The sequence below is a fragment of the Canis lupus genome, chromosome 26 (genome assembly GCF_011100685.1).
Source record: "Canis lupus familiaris isolate Mischka breed German Shepherd chromosome 26, alternate assembly UU_Cfam_GSD_1.0, whole genome shotgun sequence".
Lineage (NCBI taxonomy): Eukaryota > Metazoa > Chordata > Mammalia > Carnivora > Canidae > Canis > Canis lupus.
In genome coordinates, this window is record NC_049247.1 from 13,878,047 (window position 1) to 13,897,458 (window position 19,412).

At 40.2% G+C, this 19,412-nt stretch overlaps 1 protein-coding gene and 1 long non-coding RNA gene across 3 annotated transcripts in view; one reads left to right on the top strand and one right to left on the bottom strand.

Annotated features, from left to right (window-relative positions):
- FBXW8 (F-box and WD repeat domain containing 8) overlaps positions 1-19,412 on the top strand; it is a 120,955-nt gene that overhangs the window by 23,546 nt on the left and 77,997 nt on the right. Inside the window, exons 3-4 of the mRNA XM_038575223.1 lie at positions 10,608-10,772; positions 13,412-13,500. Of these exons, the coding sequence (XP_038431151.1) occupies positions 10,608-10,772; positions 13,412-13,500 (254 nt within the window). The remainder of the gene's footprint in view (positions 1-10,607; positions 10,773-13,411; positions 13,501-19,412) is intronic.
- LOC119866166 overlaps positions 16,447-19,412 on the bottom strand; it is a 54,466-nt gene continuing 51,500 nt past the window's right edge. The window contains exon 3 of one of the 2 annotated variants that reach the window (XR_005379230.1): positions 16,447-16,943. This is a non-coding gene — a long non-coding RNA (uncharacterized LOC119866166). The remainder of the gene's footprint in view (positions 16,944-19,412) is intronic. The other variant, XR_005379229.1, reaches the window with a different exon arrangement.

Consider the following 19,412-nt stretch of genomic DNA (forward strand, 5'->3'; position numbering starts at 1 on the left):
CAGTCCTGATCCCTTTTTGGAAGTAATTCTCACCTCTAGCTTTTATAAATCCCTTAAAGAGATTATTGTTTGTTATCCAGGGTTTAAACTTTATCCTGAATATTACTTTCCACAGAATAAACCTGTGCAGTGGGAATGATGCACTGAGACATCAACTTTTTGACCTCCATTTTTCATCCCATAACCCTGTTATACAAACTTCAGATCGTGATGTATAAGGTGACTTAGCATTTTCTTTGCAACTGATAGAAAAATCTATTTTCCACTTCCAGTGTTTTCAAGATCTGATATATTTGTGACTTCTTGAAAGGCTTCCTGAAAAGTTCCTCTGTTTTAAAGTGGCTGAGTACTATATGACAGTAGATCTCATGAAAACTCCTCCAGAATGTTTCATTTAATTGGGGTCTTCTAGTTTGTAATCACTGAGCATTTGGGTTTTCCTAAAATGCTGCTGCTGATGGAGAGGCTCCATCTAATTAGCAGCCTTGTAGCTAATTTTTGGACTCTAGAATTAAAGAGGTTGCCCTGTACCTGGGGTGGGGCTAGGGATCCAACTGACTGTAAGGGCAGAGACCTGAACTTTTCCCTGTACCTTCTCCACTGTGGGGGAAGGAGGGGTGTCATGTGCAAGATGTCTGTCTGGCAGGTAGATGAGAATTGCTGGTCTTCATGCCCAAAACATATCTTAACCAGCTCACCTGAAGGCCGTGTTGGTGTCCTCTCAAGTTTCTTTTGCAGAGCACTGAGGCTTTTGAGACCATCCTCATAAGAAGAGGTCAGGAGCCAAACACATCTGGAGAATGCAGCTCTCCTGTCCTTATGAGAGCTCTACAGCATGAATCAGGCCAGGAAAGCTCTCAGTTCTTCAGCAAATAACTCTGCTTGGTTTTGGTTAAGCCAGCGTTCCCCAAACTCCTTTGACCATGGAACCCTGTAAGGTTACTAACTTACTAACTCCTTGAGGAGCTGCTGTTCCATTGAGCATGCTTAGGGAAGTGCTGGTCTGTGTAATAATGCCTACCAAGTTATATGACCTCTAGGCTACCTTGAGTCTTTTATCCAGTTATTTCAGAGTTTTGATGAAATTTTACATTTCATAATTTTTACCAACAAAGGTTCATGGTATCCAAAGCTGCCCTGTGTTTCACTAGCACTTTCTGCCTTTGAGGACCCCTTAGGGTCTCCATCTGTTAGCCTTTATCTCTTGCTTTATGTAATCCTGAATCCCAGAGGCCTGATAGGGAGGCTCTCTGCTTTGGAATTATTTGAGTTGTGGCCTGGCCCCATCACAGTTGATGTTGGCCTGTCCTGATCTGTTGTTTGTGATTGCCTAGTTCTCAGAATCACTCTGGCACAGACAGATGGACAGATACCGCTCATGTCTGGGGCAGGCTCACCTGTGGCTTGAACACGCCAAAAATAAAGCCGTGGTGCTCGGTCTAGTCAGAACTGGAGCCCTGGTGTTCTGAGCCATTCTCTTATTCTTTACCGCCTGCCCACTTGTGATCAGATGAGGGTTTGTTTCCCTGATGCCCTCATGGCTAAGATGGAGAAGTGTGGGATGACAGTGTGGTTAAGTGGATTTGTAACTGATGCTGTGGCCAGGCCCAGGGTGGGCTGCTTGATGGATCCATGTCAGCCGGGGGAGTGGGAGGTGGTGGAGGGGTGAGCTCTAGTGGTTTGCCATGGGCTCTGTCCTCAGCCTCATCCTGGGTAACTTTTTTTTTTTTTTTTTTAAATAATTAAGACACAAAGGCCCACAGACTATCAGTTGACTTATGTATGGGAGAAGTAGCTAATGCAACAGATGACAGAGTTGGGGTTCCCAGATGTTCTAAAGTGCTGGGCGTGAGTGCAATGAGCTGAGGTTTATTTACTTATTTTAAATATTTTATTTATTTATTCATGAGAAACATACACACAGAAAGAGAGAGGCAGAGACACAAGCAGAGGGAGAAGCAGGCTCCATGCAGGGAGCCTGATGTGAGACTTGATCCCGGGGCCCCAGATTCACAAACTGAACTCAAGACAGATGTTCAACCACTGAGTCACCCAGGCATCCCTGAGCTAATTTTAATGGGATGTAAAATTAGATTTAAAAAATGAATACAGTGGAAGTAAGAACAGGGGACTTTATTTAATTGCAGTTTGTGTTTTAAAAAACTCTGAAGGGTTCTGGAATTGAGCCTTTTATCAGGCTCCCTGCTCAGCAGAGAGCCTACTTCTCCCGCTCCCTCTGCTGTTGCCCCTGCTTGTGCTCACTCTCTCAAATAAATAAATAAAATTTTAAAACAACAAAACTCTGAAGAATAGGGGCACCTGGGTGGCTCAGCATTTTTTTTGACTCAGGTCATGAACTTATGGTCCTGAGATCAAGCCCTGTGTCAGACTCCATGCTGAGCCTGGAGCCTGCCTAAGATTCTCTCTTTGCCCCTCCCCTCTTCTTTGCCCTGCTCCCCTTCTCCCCCTCTCTTAAAACAAAACCACTCTAAAAAATGATGGACACCAAATTTAGTTTACCCTTACAGCAGCGGAGAAGGTGCAGACAGATGCACAGGAGTTCAAGTTTATTAGTAATATCTTATTAAATGGGTGACAATGGGGCAGCCCGGGTGGCTCAGCAGTTTAGCATCTGCTTCCGCCTGGAGCGTGATCCTGGAGACCTAGGACTGAGTCCCACATCGGGCTCCCTGCATGGAGCCTGCTTCTCCCTCTAGCTGTGTCTCTGTCTCTGTCTCTCTCTCTCTGTCTCTCATGAATAAATAAATAAAATCTTTTTAAAAAATGGGTGACAAGTCCATGTGTGTTTGTAATATTTTTCGTTTGCCTTAAATGTTTAATAAACAGACTCCAGAAGCTTTGGTGGACTGTTAGTTTAGTAGCCATGTTGGAATATTTACAATGATTGAAGCAGCAAATTACTGTCTGATAAAATTTTTCTCTTCATGGCACTTGACAGCTCCCATTTGGGGTATTGTTTTGTCCTGAGTACCGCATTTGAAGAGGGACACCATATGTGCACAGATACATGGGTGCATTCAGAGACAAGGGGTGCAGGAACTAGTCTAGTCCTATGACAGTTGAGGGAAATGGGTGATATTTAGGCCAATGAAATGACTAAGGGAGGGATTATGATGGTGTCTTTGACCCCTTGAGAAGCTGTCAGCTGGAAGAAGGAATAGAGATTTCTTCAGAAAGCAAAATTAGGGCCATGAGAGGAAGCACATTCTAACAGCCAGACTGTTTTGCAGTGGATCAGACTGATTTGGAAGTTTAGCTCTCTGCAGAAGCCTCTCACCACCCAGGGCTGCTAGGAGGAGCCCTCCTCATATGACGGGGAGTTGCTCCTGGTTGATCTCCAAGACCCCTCTTATTTCTTCAGTTTCTAAACCATTTAAGACTTCAGCCAGTGTGATACCTTTAGCATTACAGCATGGCACTTTGGTTTAGAAAAGTGATTAAAGCCTTGCACTTCTTTATGCTACCTGATATGACTTCTCATGTTGTGGCTTCCATGCAAAGTGTCAGTGCCTACAGGGAAGATGACTTTGTGATTACTTGTTGCACTAGAGCTTGCATGCCCACATATACAGCAAAAATGTAGTTAAGGCAGCCATAATTTTCATGTGCCATTAGAATGTTCTGTGAGTCAGTATGCTTTGACATACTTTTGGTTGAATAAAGTATTGAAATAATAATTGCTCTTAGTATAATTTGCTTGAAATGGGAAATCAGAAATTTTGACACCGAATCTGAATTCTTGGATTCTGAGTTTTACTTCATAAATGCTAGCCTCTTTCTGCTGCCATGGGGCAAGTAGAAACCCATCATAGATTTAATAAAAGTCATTTTAAAAATACAAGGCGGCTGATGACTTCCTCAAAGTAACAATTGGAGCAGCATATTTTTTTTTTTTAAGATTTATTTATTTCAGAGAGAGAGAGACCAAGCACTTGAAAGTGAGTCGGGGGGAGCAGAGAGAATACAAGGCGCCTCTCCACTGAGTGGGGAGCCTGATGCTGGGCTCAGTCTCACAGCCCTCAGATCAGGACCTGAGCTGAAATCCAGGGTTGGCTGCCTAAACAACTGAGCCACCCAAGTGCCCCTGGAGTAGCGTAGTTTTGTAATGAATTTGTGCTTCCAGTAGTGTTATCCATAGTGATCTGTAGTAGTGTGTGGCATATGTGTAAAGAATTACATTTGCGGAGTACTTTTCTTGAGCTCTTTGAGATAGATACACAACAGCTCTGTTGGTGGTGGCGTATGATGATTCACTTTTTAAGAATGAGAAAACAACGTCCCCTAAGTCCCAGAATTTGGTATTGTAAGGAACGTTTCAGGATGTCTGATTCCTCCCCACTGCTGAAGAGGGAAGAGGTACCAGAGAAGCTTATGGCTTTGTCATAATACCTCAGCTAACTAGTGAAAGACCAGACATTAGAATCAGGTTTTGGGTTGTTTTTTTCACAAGTGTAACTGGCTTTATTTCTTTTTAATTTTTTTAAAAAGATTTTTTTTTTTTAATTAGAAATAGAGGAAGAGCAGAGGGAGGGAAGAGGCAGATACCCTGCTGAGCAGGGAGCCTGACACAGGGCTCCATCCCAGGACCTGAGCCAAAGGATCAGAAGCTTAACTGACAGAGCCACCCAGGTACCCCATCACTGGTTTTGCTATTATAGCCTGCTGCTCCTTGGATAATGCAGGTGACTTTGAAGCATGTTCCTAAAAACTTTATCAAATATATATATAATAATAAATATATAATTATATTATATATTATATAATTATATAAATTAATAATTATATAATTATATTATATATTTATTATTATATATATATAATCTCCCTATCACTTTAAATCTCCTTAGGGACATCATTATATAAGGGCACTCTACTTTATATTTAAAATAAATCTACACTGTACATGAGTTCAAAAAATTCCCTTAATTTAATTTAAAAATTTTTAAAGATTTTATTTATTTATTCGTAGACACAGAGAGAGAGAGGCAGAGACACAGACAGAGGGAGAAGCAGGCTCCATGCAGGGAGCCCAATGTGGGACTCAATCCCGGGTCTCCAGGATCACACCCCAGGCTGCAGGCTGCACCAAACCGCTGCGCCACCAGGGCTGCCCCCTCAATTTAATTTTAAAGTGCTTGTTAATCTCTGAGAACTGCATGGTTTTAGTTCTTTATCCTAGTACTAGGATTGATATTTGTATGTTAAACTGGCCTTGCAATTAATTCTGAGACAAATTGCGAATGGTCATGACATATAACCCTTTTTGTAGGTTGCTAGATTCAGTTTGCTAGAGTTTTGTTGAAGTTTTTTGTGTATGTTCATCAGGGATGTTGGTTTGTAGTTTTCTTGTGAGGTCTTTGTCTGATTTGGGTGTTAGAAACACTGGTCTCATAAAATGAGCTGGGATGTGTTCCCTCTTCTATTTTTTTAGAAGAGTTTGTGAATGATTAGCTAATTAATCTTTTTAAACATTTGGTAGAATTCTTTTAAAATTTCTTTTAATTTAGTTTTAACCATTTAAAAAATTCTTTTTAAACATTTAGAATTCATCAGTGATGTTATCTATGCCTGAGCTTTTCTTTGTGCAGAGTTTTTTTTTTTAATCACTAATGTAACTTCTTGTTATAAAGCTATTCAGATTTCTATTTCTTCTAACTCTTCATGAGTTAACTTCAGTACTTTGTGTCTTTTTTCTAAACACTTGTCCATTTCATCTAGTTTATCTAATTTGTTGGCATATAATTGTTCGTAGTGGTCCTTTATAATTCTTTTAGTGATGGCCCCTCTCCTTCTTGATTTTAGTAATTTGACTCTTTTCCCTTCACCCCTGCCTCCCTCTTTAGTCAGTCTAGCTGAAGGTTTGCCAATTTTGGTCATCTTTTCAAATCCAGCTTTTATTTGTTTCGTTTTCTCTTTTTATTTCACTTACTTCTGTTGTAGTTTTTTCTTTTTCTTTCTGTTTGCTTTGGGTTTAGTTTTTCTAGTTTAAATTGGAAGGCTAGATTATGATTTTGGATTTTTTTTTAAATTATAGGAGTTTATAGCTATATACTTCCCTCTAAGCACTGCTTTCACTGGGCCTCCTAGATTTTGTATGTTCCATTTTCATTTTCACTCATTGCAGAGTATTTTCTAGTCTTCCTCAACTTCTTTGACCCATTGGTGGTTTAGCATGCTAACGTGTTCTTTGATTTCCACACATTTGTAAATTTCTCAAATTTCCTTCTGTTATCAGTTTCTGATTTCACTCATTGTGGTCAGAGAATATACTTTGTATGATTTTTTTGGTTCTTTTGAACTTAGGTTTCTTCCTTCAGTTTTATCACTTTTTGCTTTTTGTATTAGGGGCTCTGTTTTTAGGTATATATGTCTACAGTTATTAGGTCTTTGTGATGGATTGGCCCTCATTATAAAAATATCCTTTGTCTCTGGTAACCATTTTTTCTTAAAATTTAAGTGGTATTAGTATATATACTCCAGCTCTTTTTCAGTTATTTCCATGGTATATCTTTTTCCATCCTTTTTATTCTTATTTGTGCATGTAAATCTAAAGTATGTGTGTCTTGTGGGGCATATGAGTGGCACAGTCAGCTGAGCATCTGATTCTTGGTTTTGGCTGGGGTTATGATCTTGGGGTCATGAGATTGAGCTCCCTGTCGGGCTCTAGGCTCAGCATGGAGTCTGCTTAAGACTCTCTCTGCCCCTTGCCTTGGCTCTTTCACTCTCTCTCAAATAAAGTAAATGAACCTTTAAAAAATTTAAAAATAAAGTATGTATGTCTCAGGGCACCTGACTGGCTCAGTCAGCATGCAACTCTTGATCTCAAGGTCATGAGTTTGAGCCCCATTTTGGGTGTAGAGTGTACTTTAAAAAAAAAAAAGTATATATCTTGTAGACTGGTTATCATTAGGTCATGTTTATTTATACTGCCAATCTGTCTTTTGATTGGAGTGCTTAGTCCATTTACATTTAATATAATTACTGATAAGGAAGCATTTATATCTGCCATTTTGGTATTTTCTATATGTCTTATGTCTTTTTTGTTCTTCATTATTGCCTCCTTTTGTGTTTAAATAGACCTTTTTCTAGCTATTTTAATTCCTTTGTTTCTTTTAGTACACCTTTTAAAGTTCTTAATAACTGCCCAGAGATTACTACTGACATCTTAAAACAATCTATATTAATGCCAAATTAATAGTATACCAAAACTGCTACAATATAACTTGCCTCTCCCTTCTTTGTACTATTCTTTCATACAAATTATGTCTTTATTGTTATAAGCCTATCAATACAATTTTATACTTAAGCAGTTGTCTTTCAATTAGAAGAAAAATGTTGCAAGCAAAAATATATTTATACTGTCATTTATATTTACCCTTATAATGACCTTTACTAATTTACTTCATTTCTTTATGTGGATTGAGTTACTGTTAGAGTCCTTGTATTTCAGGCCAAAGGACTCCCTTTAGTATTTATTGTAGGACAAGTCTACTAGTGATGAATTATCTTATTTTTGTTTATCTTGGAATAACTTAATTTCTCTTATTTTTGAAAGATAGTTGTGCTAGATATAGAGTTACTGGTTGGCAATCTCTTCCTTTAGTAATTTGAATATGCCGGCCTACTGCTTTCTGACCTCCCGGTTTCTGATGAGAAGTACACACAATGAGTCTTTTTCTCTTGCTGTTTTCATGATTCTGTCTTTGGTTTTCAACAGTTTATGATGTGTCTAGATGTGAATTTCTTTGAGTTCGTCCTTTATGGAATTTGATGAACTGCTTTAGTGATAGATCAATGTTTTTCATCCTAGCTGGGAAGTTTCCAGCCATTATTTCTTTAGATATTCCTTCTACCCCTTCCTCTCTTTCTTTTATGGGACTCCCATAATACCTATGTTGGTCCACATGGATGTATTCTATAGGTCTCTGAGGCTCTGTTATTTTGCTCATTTTGGGGAGGGACTTTCTGTCATTGTTATTAGACTGGATAATCTTAATTTTATTTTATTTATTTTTTAAAGGTTTATTTATTTATTCATGAGAGAGACAGAGACATAGGTAGAGGGAGAAACAGGCTCTTCTCAGGGAGACTGATGTGGGACTCAATCCTGGATCCTGGAATCACGCCTTGAGCTGAAGGCAGATGCTCAACCACTGAGTCACTCAGGCATCCCAATCTTAATTTAAGTTTGCTGATTCTTCTAGCTCAAATCTGAATTTTTTGTTTATTGCTATACTTTTCAACTTTAAAACTTCTATTTAAAATTTTTTTCTATCAATATCTTGTACTTAGTGAAACATTGTGCTCATAACTTTATTTTCCTAAACATACTTTCCTTTGATATTCCGGACCTACTTATAATAGGTCCAAAGTCTGGACTTCTTCAGGGATGATTTCTGTTGGCCACTTTTTCTTCCTGTATATGATTCATATTTTGCGGTTCCCTTGCATGTTTAAACTTTTTTTTTTTTTGGTTAAAAAATGGACTTTTAAAATAATGAGCAACTCTGGAAATCAGATTCTCTGCCTTTGGGAGGGTTAGGTGGTGGTTATTTTTGTTGCTTCTGTTTGTTTTGTAGTGACTTTTCTGGACTGATTCTCTGGTTTGTAATTTTTGTTATATGTGACCACTGAAATCTCTGTTCATTTAGCTTAATGGTTAGCTAGTGATTGGACAGATATTTCCTTAAATATGTTGAAGCAATAAATCTCTCAGTTTTTACTAAGCTGCTGTCTGTATGTTGGGGTGTTTTCAATGCCAACAGCTCACAACCGTTTTAGCCTTCACTTTGTGCTTGTGTAAAGCTTCAGGATTAGCCAGAATGAGAGATCAGGCCTTCTTAGGTCTTGGCACACACATAGTCCTACACATGTGCATGGCATTATTGAGTCCCAGAAATATATTGGGGCCTTTCAAAAGCTCCTTATGGACATCTCATTCCCCAGGTTTTCATTTTAAGCTTTTGGTCAGCTCTTCTTAGCTCCAGTTGGTAATGTTACCTCAGGCAGCCACAATGTTAAACAGTTCTCCTTTATTGTTTCTGACAAACTCACTGAAGATAAGACTGAGGAAGCTTTGAGTCAGGTCAAATAAAGACAAGCCCCTAGGATAGAGCTTTCTAGAAAGCTGTCAAGTCAAATGATGACTGTTCTCTGGAGATGGCACATGTGGGGACCTGTAAAGCCATCTGGCCCTTCTGGTGACTGTTAGGCCGCTGGTTTTTACAGGTACCATAGTTGTGAGGCTGTAGGTGTTTAAGGCTACCTTGGAGCCACCTATTGTGCTGGAAGCAGAGGAAGATGGGATTAGTGCACATTAAAACAACAACGAAGGTGGTTGTTCTTACTAAGATTCGGCCGTTTTTCTTGAATAAATGTTCTTCAGAATGTTGAAGGCCTTAAGTTAATAGCCAGAGTTCTGAAAAAGTGGATTTTTGACAATTTTTGGTATTATTCTTATTGCTTGTTTGTAGGAGCAGATTTTTGGAGATCTTTACTCTGCCACCTATGAAATTAGGTTAACTAATTAACCTATTAGTTTAACTACCTATCAGTACTTCATCAAATGAGGAACCCTGGTGTAATGAGAGTCTGCTATACACATGCTACATGCTCTTTCACCTACTTTGTCTCATGTTCCCTTTCCTTATTTGTATTCAATGTCTTGAAGTGGCCCCAAGGGAGTGTTAAGGAGCACAGGTTACTATAAGTCAGTGGTTACGACTTTCACCTTATTAGAAATGAGTCTTAACCTTTAGATGGGCAGCAAGTGTTGAGCACTTAATCCCATATTACCAGAATGTGCTACAGACCCAGGATCATGTTGATCTGGTGGATCATTTTCTTCTCTTGCCAAGAGAGTCCATCTTTTGCACTCTAGCCAGCTTTGTTCATTGTCCTATGAGGAAGTAAATCCATCTTCCCTCTAAGTTAGGCTTGGAGGACAAAATATTAATAGTGGAAATGGCCATTTCCTCTACATACTTTTGGGATTTGAAATTCCATCCAGACACAACATTAATATCTCTATATCAGATCTTATAGTCCTGGTGAACAGCTTGAGTTTTCTGTTAGACTGTAAGTATATAGATTTTAAAATTTTTAAGTTTTTGTACATAATATAAATTTGAATTATATGACCAGAAGTGTTGAGTTATGGATATTTATTTTATTACAGCCTTTTATTTCAGAGGCCATCAGTCTTCAGTTGTTTAAGAGGAAAGTCAAGTGCCTATTGGTAAAAAGTAAAGACATTCTAGTCTGAAAAGATATGTATGATTGTATAGCTATGTTGCAGTTTGCATTTTTTGCCTTTTATGTATTTGTGTATTTTTATTACATGTTATATAATAATTTAACCAAGTCATCTAAAATGTGATATGAAATGGTAGAACAACAGTTTTGAAATCTTGAAAAATAAAACTGGAAACATTTGCTTGTATTTTTTTTCACCTCAGAGTGTTTTGTTAATGAGACATTTTATACTGCCATAAACTCAGGGCAATAATAAAGGTGTTGATTGATTTTTGGATGACAAGGGGCTTCTCTAATTGCAGAATTTGACATTTGTGTCACTTCTGTTTTAGGTGAGCAAGACGTGGAAGGTGATTGCAGAAGATGAAGTGCTCTGGTACCGGCTGTGCCAGCAGGAAGGGCACCTTCCCAAGAGCAGCATCTCTGATTATTCTTGCTGGAAGCTCATCTTTCAAGAGTGCCGAGCCAAGGAACACATGTTAAGAACCAACTGGAAGGTAGGCCATGGCCAATATCATTACCTGTAGAATAGCCTACAAGGACACAGGAATCCAGGCCCTGGATTAAACCTGGAGTCCCTCCAATTACAGCCTGAGGTTAACTGCCAAAAGCAAAGAGAGGAGTGTGGTGAGAGTCCTGTTGGCTGCTGGTGATTTGTTGCCCATTTTGTTCACCATTAGAGTATCTGCCCCTGTTTTCAACCACAATTTGGGAGCATCCTGCTCTCTAGGAGAGGAGGGGTGAGATTGGAGTGCCAGTAACCTCCCCTCTGATAGTTGAAGTCTTTGGAGTAGTGCTCAGCACAGCCTCCTTTCATTTTGGCCAACACTGATGGACCAAGAAATCAAAAACACCAACTGAATACAAAAGAGGAGCTGAAAATGCTATTTCCAGTAACTGTAAGAGGGAGATTTTAAATGTCTCTGACTACTGTCTTCTCTCCCCTCACATAACCCACTGGCTTGCTTCCATAGCATTTATCACTTCAAAATCTCTACAGAAATATTAGATCACAGCTAAGAATTCACACAGTGGAGTGTTTCTATAGGAAATAACTGTCAAGAACAGCATTTACATAAAGCTGTTTTGAGGCATGACAAGAAAATGGTGCAGTGATTCTTCTTCCTACCTGATAACTGGATAGTCCCCTATATGGAAAGGGTAGAATCATACATACTCTCTCCACTCCAGTAAAGGTCATCCTAATAGACTTTGAGAGCAACAAGCTTTTGCTCATTACTAATGGTAATGTATTGCCTATGTGCATGTCCATCCCCTGTCACCTCATAACCTGATTGGTGATAGATACTCTAGATCTGGGCAAACTCACACAGTCTCTAGCAAAGTTAGTAAGAGCAGAGTTTCTTGAATTCATGGTTTCTCAACCCCAGCACCGGTGATATTTGGGACCAGATAATTCTTTGGTGGGGACTGTTCTGTGTGTGGCAGGAGGTTGAGTAGCTTCCCTCACCTCTACCTAGTAGATGCCAGTAGCATTCTCTACCTACTCCGGGTTGTGACAACCACAAATGTCCTCAGACACGTCAAATGTCGCCCGGGGGGGGGCAAAATCGTCACTGGTTGAGAACTACCTTTCCAAGAAGAACTAGCATAGCCATCCTTTCATAGACCATTAAAGCACCACGACTAAATAAAAAACACCCTGGCCCCAGAGCTGTGTGCTCACTAGGTAACAAACTCATGTGGAGGCCCCTGGCCCTCTTGCCCATGTGGCTTGGTTGGGCCTGGATGTGGGATGTCAGTGAGAGGCACCCATGAAGGGTTGACAGTGCTGTGTAGACAAGCTGGGTCCCACCCTGGCAGGGGAGGCTAGAATTCAGGCAGAGTTGGCAAGCTGGGCATTAACTGGGGCCTTTGTGTCTGGAAAGGAGGGACACTTTTGATATGTGTGCATGGGACCTAGAGTGTCACTGGCTTGAATTCAGAGATGTCACACCCTGAGAGAGCACAGCAGTTAAGTTTCTGCTTCCTCTTTGGTGATAGAGGAAGCCACGGAGGGAGGCACATATGTCCTCCTCATCCGACTGGAAGTGGCAGCAGTGAAGGTGTTCAGAGACCCACCTGCAAGCATCTGGCCCTTCATAACTGTTGCAAGTTACATCATATGAAACATCTTGTTTTTTTCTCTAGCAAGCATAGAGTCATTTGTTTGTAAGCACTCAATAAATGTTTGTCAATTCAGTGAACTGGAGTCATGTTCTCTGGAGCGTCTTGGCCCATTTCTTGGCCCTGTTAACAGTGAGGACTATATAAGTGAAATGTGAAATGACAAATCATGCACTATCTGTAATGATGGAATTCTTACTGTGATTCTAGAAAGAAACCCCTAGTAAAACATGAAAAGCAGTGTTAGAGCCCGCAACTTTCCCTTTGGATGCCCCCACTTCCTCCTAAGCATGGCTAACAGTAGCCCACTCATTGGGTGGTGGTGAGGGTTATTAACGCTCCTCCCACACAGCATGTCCACTGTAAAGAGCTTTGTACAAATGATTAAAAAAATCACAAGGGCCATATGGTGGAAAACACATCTGCCTCTTGTGTCTTTCCACCTGCCACCTAGTCCCCTCAGGAGTTATACTTGTCGTGGATTTTAGGGTTCCCTTCAAAAATACCATTTCCATGAGCCTCTGACCTTTCAGTCTTTGTTTCCCAGTCCTTATTTTTTATCTCTTTGTATGTATTTGATCATTTTATCCTCTGAGTGTTCATAAGGGTTGTTGACATGTAAAATATCATTACATACTTTCTTTCTCTGAACTGAGCTTTCTAAAGACACTTTATGCATTTCTTCAGATACTTGCCACTGCTAGCCTACTATGGATTGTAGTTGTCTGCTCACACGTTGCCTTTATATCCTGTAATCCCCCAGGAGCACGGGAGCAGTGACTCACATGTCCCATGCCTCCTGGTTCAGCGCTTTTCATGCATGCAGTAACTTGTAAATTCTAATAACTTATCCTATTAGCTGTCATCTTTGTCCTTTGGAATACCCTGATAACTTTGAGCACAATACACTTGGTTAGAAATTGCTGTGGAACATAGCAGGAAGTGAAATACTGTCTTCTGGGGATTCCCAAAAATAGTAGAAACTTGCGTGCCCCTTTTCCTTACACAGAATCGCAAAGGCGCGGTGAGTGAACTGGAACACATTCCTGACGCAGTTTTGTGTGATGTGCATTCCCATGATGGCGTTGTCATTGCCGGGTAAGCAAAAACAATTTTTCACTTAATAATTAACTCTTCACCTTGAAGTCTTTCATTTTTCATGTGCCACCCTCTGCGTGCCAGTGACATTATCTTCCCTTGAGAGCACATATATTCCCACTATAGCCCATGTTTGAGGTGGAAAATCTCTGATTCTGTAGTCCAGTATTTGAGAGTTTGAAGTTAGTGGTGAGAAGTGAATGGTGTAGAATGTAGAGCTGTAATCCATTTGTCTCAATATGTCTTTCTTAGCTTTTAAATCACTCTTGTGGCATGTTAGGTTGGATTTTCATTAAGGCAAACAGTCTGTATTTTATGAAGACATAAAAAAGTCAAGCAAGAATAATACGTGTTGGCACAGAGTCTGTTCTTATTCTCTGCTCTGAAGCTGTTATTATGAGAAAGGGCCGGGGCCACACACAATCTTCCCTCTCCACCACACACTATGTATTTGCTGCTTAATTTGTCCTGAAATAGGCTTTTTGGTTGTCTTCATCACCAAGAAATTTAATTTTAGCTTCTGTAAATTCCTGTGGCTTCTGTTCCAAAAACCTCTTTCATGAATTCTTCCTATTTTACCAACAGAGATGTAAAAACAGTTTGTGTATTTCAGTTTTTGTATTTCTTTAATGTGCAACGAGAAGACCAGTTTCATCTTTGGGTTGAGAAGTGGTCTTGAACACAATCTCAAATTGTATACTTAATGCCCTAAGTAGAGACCAGGACACTTAAAACCCTGAGTCTGGATTGGCTTTGGGGTGAGCCCCCCAAGAGAGATTCCTATCTGGAGGAAACCAAAAACAAATCTTTGCCTGAACAGCTTGGTAGCAGGTGAGTCTTTTTCTTTAAAGAAGACTCTTTGCTTAAGAAGTGTTCTATAGGGCAGCCCCGGTGGCCCAGCGGTTTAGCGCCACCTTCAGCTTGGGGTGTGATCCTGGAGACCCAGGATCGAGTCCGGCGTCAGGCTCCCTGCATGGTGCCTGCTTCTCCCTCTGCCTGTGTCTCTGCCTCTCTCTCTCTCTCTGTGTCATGAATAAATATACATTTAAAAATCTTAAAAAAAAAAAAAAAAGCATTCTATAAAGGGCACCATTTGGGTTAAAACTCCAAACACATTATTTTAATGTTTTGTGGTCTATGCCTAGAAAAAGTATTTTTGCTTTAAACTAGATATGCCTAGGAAGAACACCTTTTTTTTGCTGGCCACAACTGAAAGGTTAATGGGAGTGCTGTAGAACCATTGTTTTTAGAAAGATGAATGGACCTGAAATCTGGAATTCTGTTCATTCAGTTATCAGTGTGGCTTTCGGCTTCTGTCTCTAAGTGCTAAAATGTGGGTCTAAGAACTCATGCTACATAAGGTCTGTCTACAAATTCTAAGATTCTGTGGTAACTCAGAAAGGAGTCCTAGTTTATAGGGATCTCCTGGTGTGTCAGGAGGACTCTGAGCACAGAATGTTGATAAGGGACTGTGAGTCATAAAGGAGACTTTAATCTCAAAAGCCAAGTATGAATTTATCTGGACATGGACCTCACAAAGGCAGGCTGGCCCCACGTCCAGATGCCAGCCCTTCTTTTCCTGCCTCTCTGTTCCCCTGAGGTCTGCTCAACATTACAGATTATGCCAGCACAACGCAAAGTGATGGCACAGTTTTGTGGATCAATAAGATGAAACGTGATCTGTGGGTCAGAGAGGCTCCCGGCTCCTCTTTCTAAGAGGACCTTATGTTTATGACCTAGCGTTGGGTACTTCAATCTTGCTTGTGTGTAGAGCATCTTGTGTTTATCATTAAAATTTTATCTGGTGGTTACGATGCTTGTTTTCTGGGTCAGATCTTGAATCCCTTTTCATTTGAGACAGCGGTGTTTGTGGTTACCTCATTTCCAATCAATGTTGTATTCACCCAGCTTTCTGCAGCTATGTATCTCCAAGGAGCTGCTTACAGAGACATTGGCCACTTTACCATCTCTCTCCCATCTACTTAGCCTGTGTTTCTGTGATTTTCCTTCTTCATTTCCTTTTTCTCCCTTTGAACTCAGGCAGAATTTGTTCAGGGGCTTAAGTTTTATGCATAGAACTAAACTGTGTAACATCTTTGCATTGAAACCTATCAGGTTTATTTCATATAATTGACAGCAAAGTTTTTGCAAATCCTCTTGCTTCTTCCTATCTTTTCAGGCCTTTCCTTTCTAGAAGTTCCTGGTTTGGGGTCCCATTGCTTAGGCCTCGAGCAATTTTTGTTATAATTAGCCTCACCATTGACTGTCTTGGGTCTGCCTTACTATTCCTTTCACTCAAACCAGAGTAACCTTCAAATACTCATTCACTCAAGCTCACCCAAGACCTAGTGCTCATCAAATAAGCAGGACCTGGATGACACCTCTTACCCCAGGCTTGGCTTCCAGCAGAGGAAGCAGATGTTGTTCTCAGAGCTTTTTGATCTTTTGCTCTTTTTTTCCATGAGTCTTTGCTTCCCTTCATATCTTCTAGATGGCAATTTCTAGTTACCTTTTCCTTATGTGCCGAGCCCTTGAAATTTGTTTCCACCCTTTCTCCTGATTATTCTCTTTAAGGTATCTTTGGCTTTTCCAACAGTTGCTAATTGCCTCTGCCACATCTTTTTTTTTTTTTTTTTTTTAATTAAGATGTAATTCATATACCATAAAATGTACCCTTTTAAATTGTAAAAGTCTGTATTTACTAGTATCTTCACAAGGCTGTATAACCATCTTACCACTGTCTAACCCCAGGACATTTTCATCACCCCAAACCCCCTCGTCCTCCTGCAAGATCCAACTCCAGTCTTGTCTCCTCCCAGAGGTGTCTGTAACCCCCTGGCCTGTTAACCCCTACCCCCCCAACATCTGCCCATCTCCTAACTCCTGGAGAAGTGACTGCAGCTTATCATGTAGCTTCGCCTCAGTTAACGTTTTTGTTTTCTGTACTTGGAAATAATTAACTTCACAGCCATGTATTTTCTGTGCAGTTAATTTATAAGCATCTTTTTTAAAAAAACTAGAGGTGGTATGTGATGTAAACTGCCCCACAGTGCTTATTCCTTATTTTGTCTGAAGGAAGCATTACAGTTTAACATACCCTCTCCCACCTAGGTATCGCGTGTTACATGGAAGACTGGAGAAATCCCTAATTTGTCTGGCCCTTGATTTCTTAGTCTTTTCAACTTCGAACCATGTAATTTTAAATCTGGAAGGAGCTGTAGAGATTAACTCTTCCAAAACACTCCTTTTATGTGGCTGGCTAAGGCTCAGAGGCCTGGCGAGCAGAGAGTGGCACACATGCACTGCACCTCTCTGCTGTTCTGCGGTGTCCACACGGAGAGCCGGGTGTTAGGGCTACTTCATGAGCCCTCATTTGCTATTCTGATGGCGCAGCTATGACAGCTTCATTTTGGGTTTTCTTTTGCAGCACACACCATTCTTTCCTGTTAAAAATGAAAAATGGTAGTAAAACCATGTTTTTGCAAAACCGTTAGAAAGCAGAGAAGAAAAAAAGCCATCTAAATCACAGCATGCTAACACAACTCGTTATGGTTTTTGATGTGCATGAGTTATTTTTTTAATGCATATTTTCACATAATCCTAATCTACATTCTATTTTGGCCTTTGTTCCTCACTAAACTGAGATTTATTTGTGTTATTACATGCTTTTCATTATTTGATTTGTTATTTAAAAAAAACTAAAAAAAAAAAAAAAAAACCTCCTGATATAATTATATCCTAATTTTTTAAAATTCATTCCCCTAGCATTGGACATTACAGTCACTTCCTGTGTTTTGTTAATATATAATGTTGTGAATATTTTACGTAGAAGTTTGCATATTTTGCCAGTCTTCAGTCTTTTTTTTTTTTAAAGATGTATTTTTATTTATTTATGATAGACATAGAGAGAGAGGCAGAGAAACAGGCAGAGGGAGAAGCAGGCTCCATGCCGGAGCCCGATGCGGAACTCGATCCCGGGACTCCAGGACCGTGCCCTGGGCCAAAGGCAGGCGCTAAACTGCTGAGCCACCCAGGGATCCCCTTTTGCCAGTCTTTTTAAAAAATTAGAAAGCACATGCTAATTCTAGAAATTTTAAATTACATATAAATGTGTAGAATAAAGAGTCCCATGTCTTCCTTTATCCCCTAGCCTATTTTCCTAGACTAGAGTCCCATTAGTGGAATTACTGGATTTAGAGGAATGAATTTTCATATTTTCCAGATGAAGAAAGTACTTTTAAAAAGCCCTTATAATCCTCAACTTCCTCCAGTCTAACTTTTTGGCTAGAAGTCTCCAAACCATCCCTCAGACTGCTCTCCTGAATCTACCTCTCTTCTTTCTGTCAGTGCCATTAATAACAAGAGAGGACACATTCATGACTTAACCTCCTGAAGTCTGGATTCCATCCTAGCCCCTCCACCAAGCCACGCTCTCTCAGAGGTCACCAGTGCTCACGAACCAGTGACCCTTTTTTCCCTGGCCCACCCTTTTCTGTGTCTTGGCAGTGTTGGGTCTTATTAACTGTATCCCTCTTAAAATGGTGAAGGTGGTGTATTGAGCACCCTTGGAACCTAACAGTGGACCCAGAACTCAAGAAACTTTGAAGAAAGTGTGTACAGAATGAAAATGCCTTATACTTCTGAGGCCCTACACTTTCTGAGCCTCTTTACCATGTCTTTGTTTTTTTTTTTTTTTTTTTTTTTTTAAATAAATTTATTTATTTATTTATGATAGTCACACACAGAGAGAGAGAGAGAGAGAGGCAGAGACACAGGCAGAGGGAGAAGCAGGCTCCATGCACCAGGAGCCCGACGTGGGATTCGATCCCGGGTCTCCAGGATCGCGCCCTGGGCCAAAGGCAGGCGCCAAACCGCTGCGCCACCCAGGGATCCCTTTACCATGTCTTTGACCTGCCCAGGCTCCTCCTGTGGTCTCATTTGGCCTTCTTGCCTTTCTGTGGTCTCATTTGACCACTTAGCAATGATATACAGTATCTCAAAAAACACCTGAAGCAGTTGTTGTCTTTGCTGGTTAGATAAGTTTCTTCAACTGTGACTATGTAATTCAGACACAACCTTTCCTTTGTTCTTTCAGCTAGAATTTCTCATTTCTTTAACCTGAGAAAAATTTGTGTTCAGAAGCCACCAATTTTCATACTGTAATCCACCAGTCTCTTTCAGAATTCAACTTCTGGCAGCATTTTTTCTGTGATGGGGGTAGCCGTCCTGATTGCAATGAGGGTTAGTGTGTGCTTTTCCTAGTATTTAGAAGAAGAGAGATTATCTGGAAAGTGTGTTGATAATAAGTGATTAGGAAGTGTGGTTTTGTTTGTTTTAGTGATGACAGCTCTGAGAATCTTAAAATGTTTCCCAAATTATGTTTATCATTAAAGAAAAAGAACAGAAGAGATGAGCATATGAAAACCTCCCTGTCCTGTTTTGTGATGCCAAGACTGTTCTTCGTGTCCCCAGTTGCACTCTGGAAGTTAAGAGCATTGAAAACAGATGACATCATAGGTTCAGAAAGGCCACATTATAAACCTGAGACATAGGTCTAGGTATAATCCTCCAGAAGTGTATTTGCTTTACTGCCACCTAGTGAAGAAGAGTGTCTCAGGTAAATCCTGCAGGAGAAAATCAAGCTGGGGCTCACTGGAGGCCTTGTGCCAGCTCTGCTAACCATTAAGCTATTAGCTCACCAGAAGCTTTTATCAGATGCCCAGGAGTATGGTGGTGTTTTGCAATAGACTCCCTCCTTACTGTTACTGAAGACTCATAAGTCTGAAGCATTCAGTGTGCATAAGAGAGCACACTTCTCTATTCACATTAGAGGACCTTTCCCTCCCCTTTTGGTTTAAAAAATATCAAGCACCCTCCTTGTATCAAGGTTTTTTCTCAACACTCCTCAATGT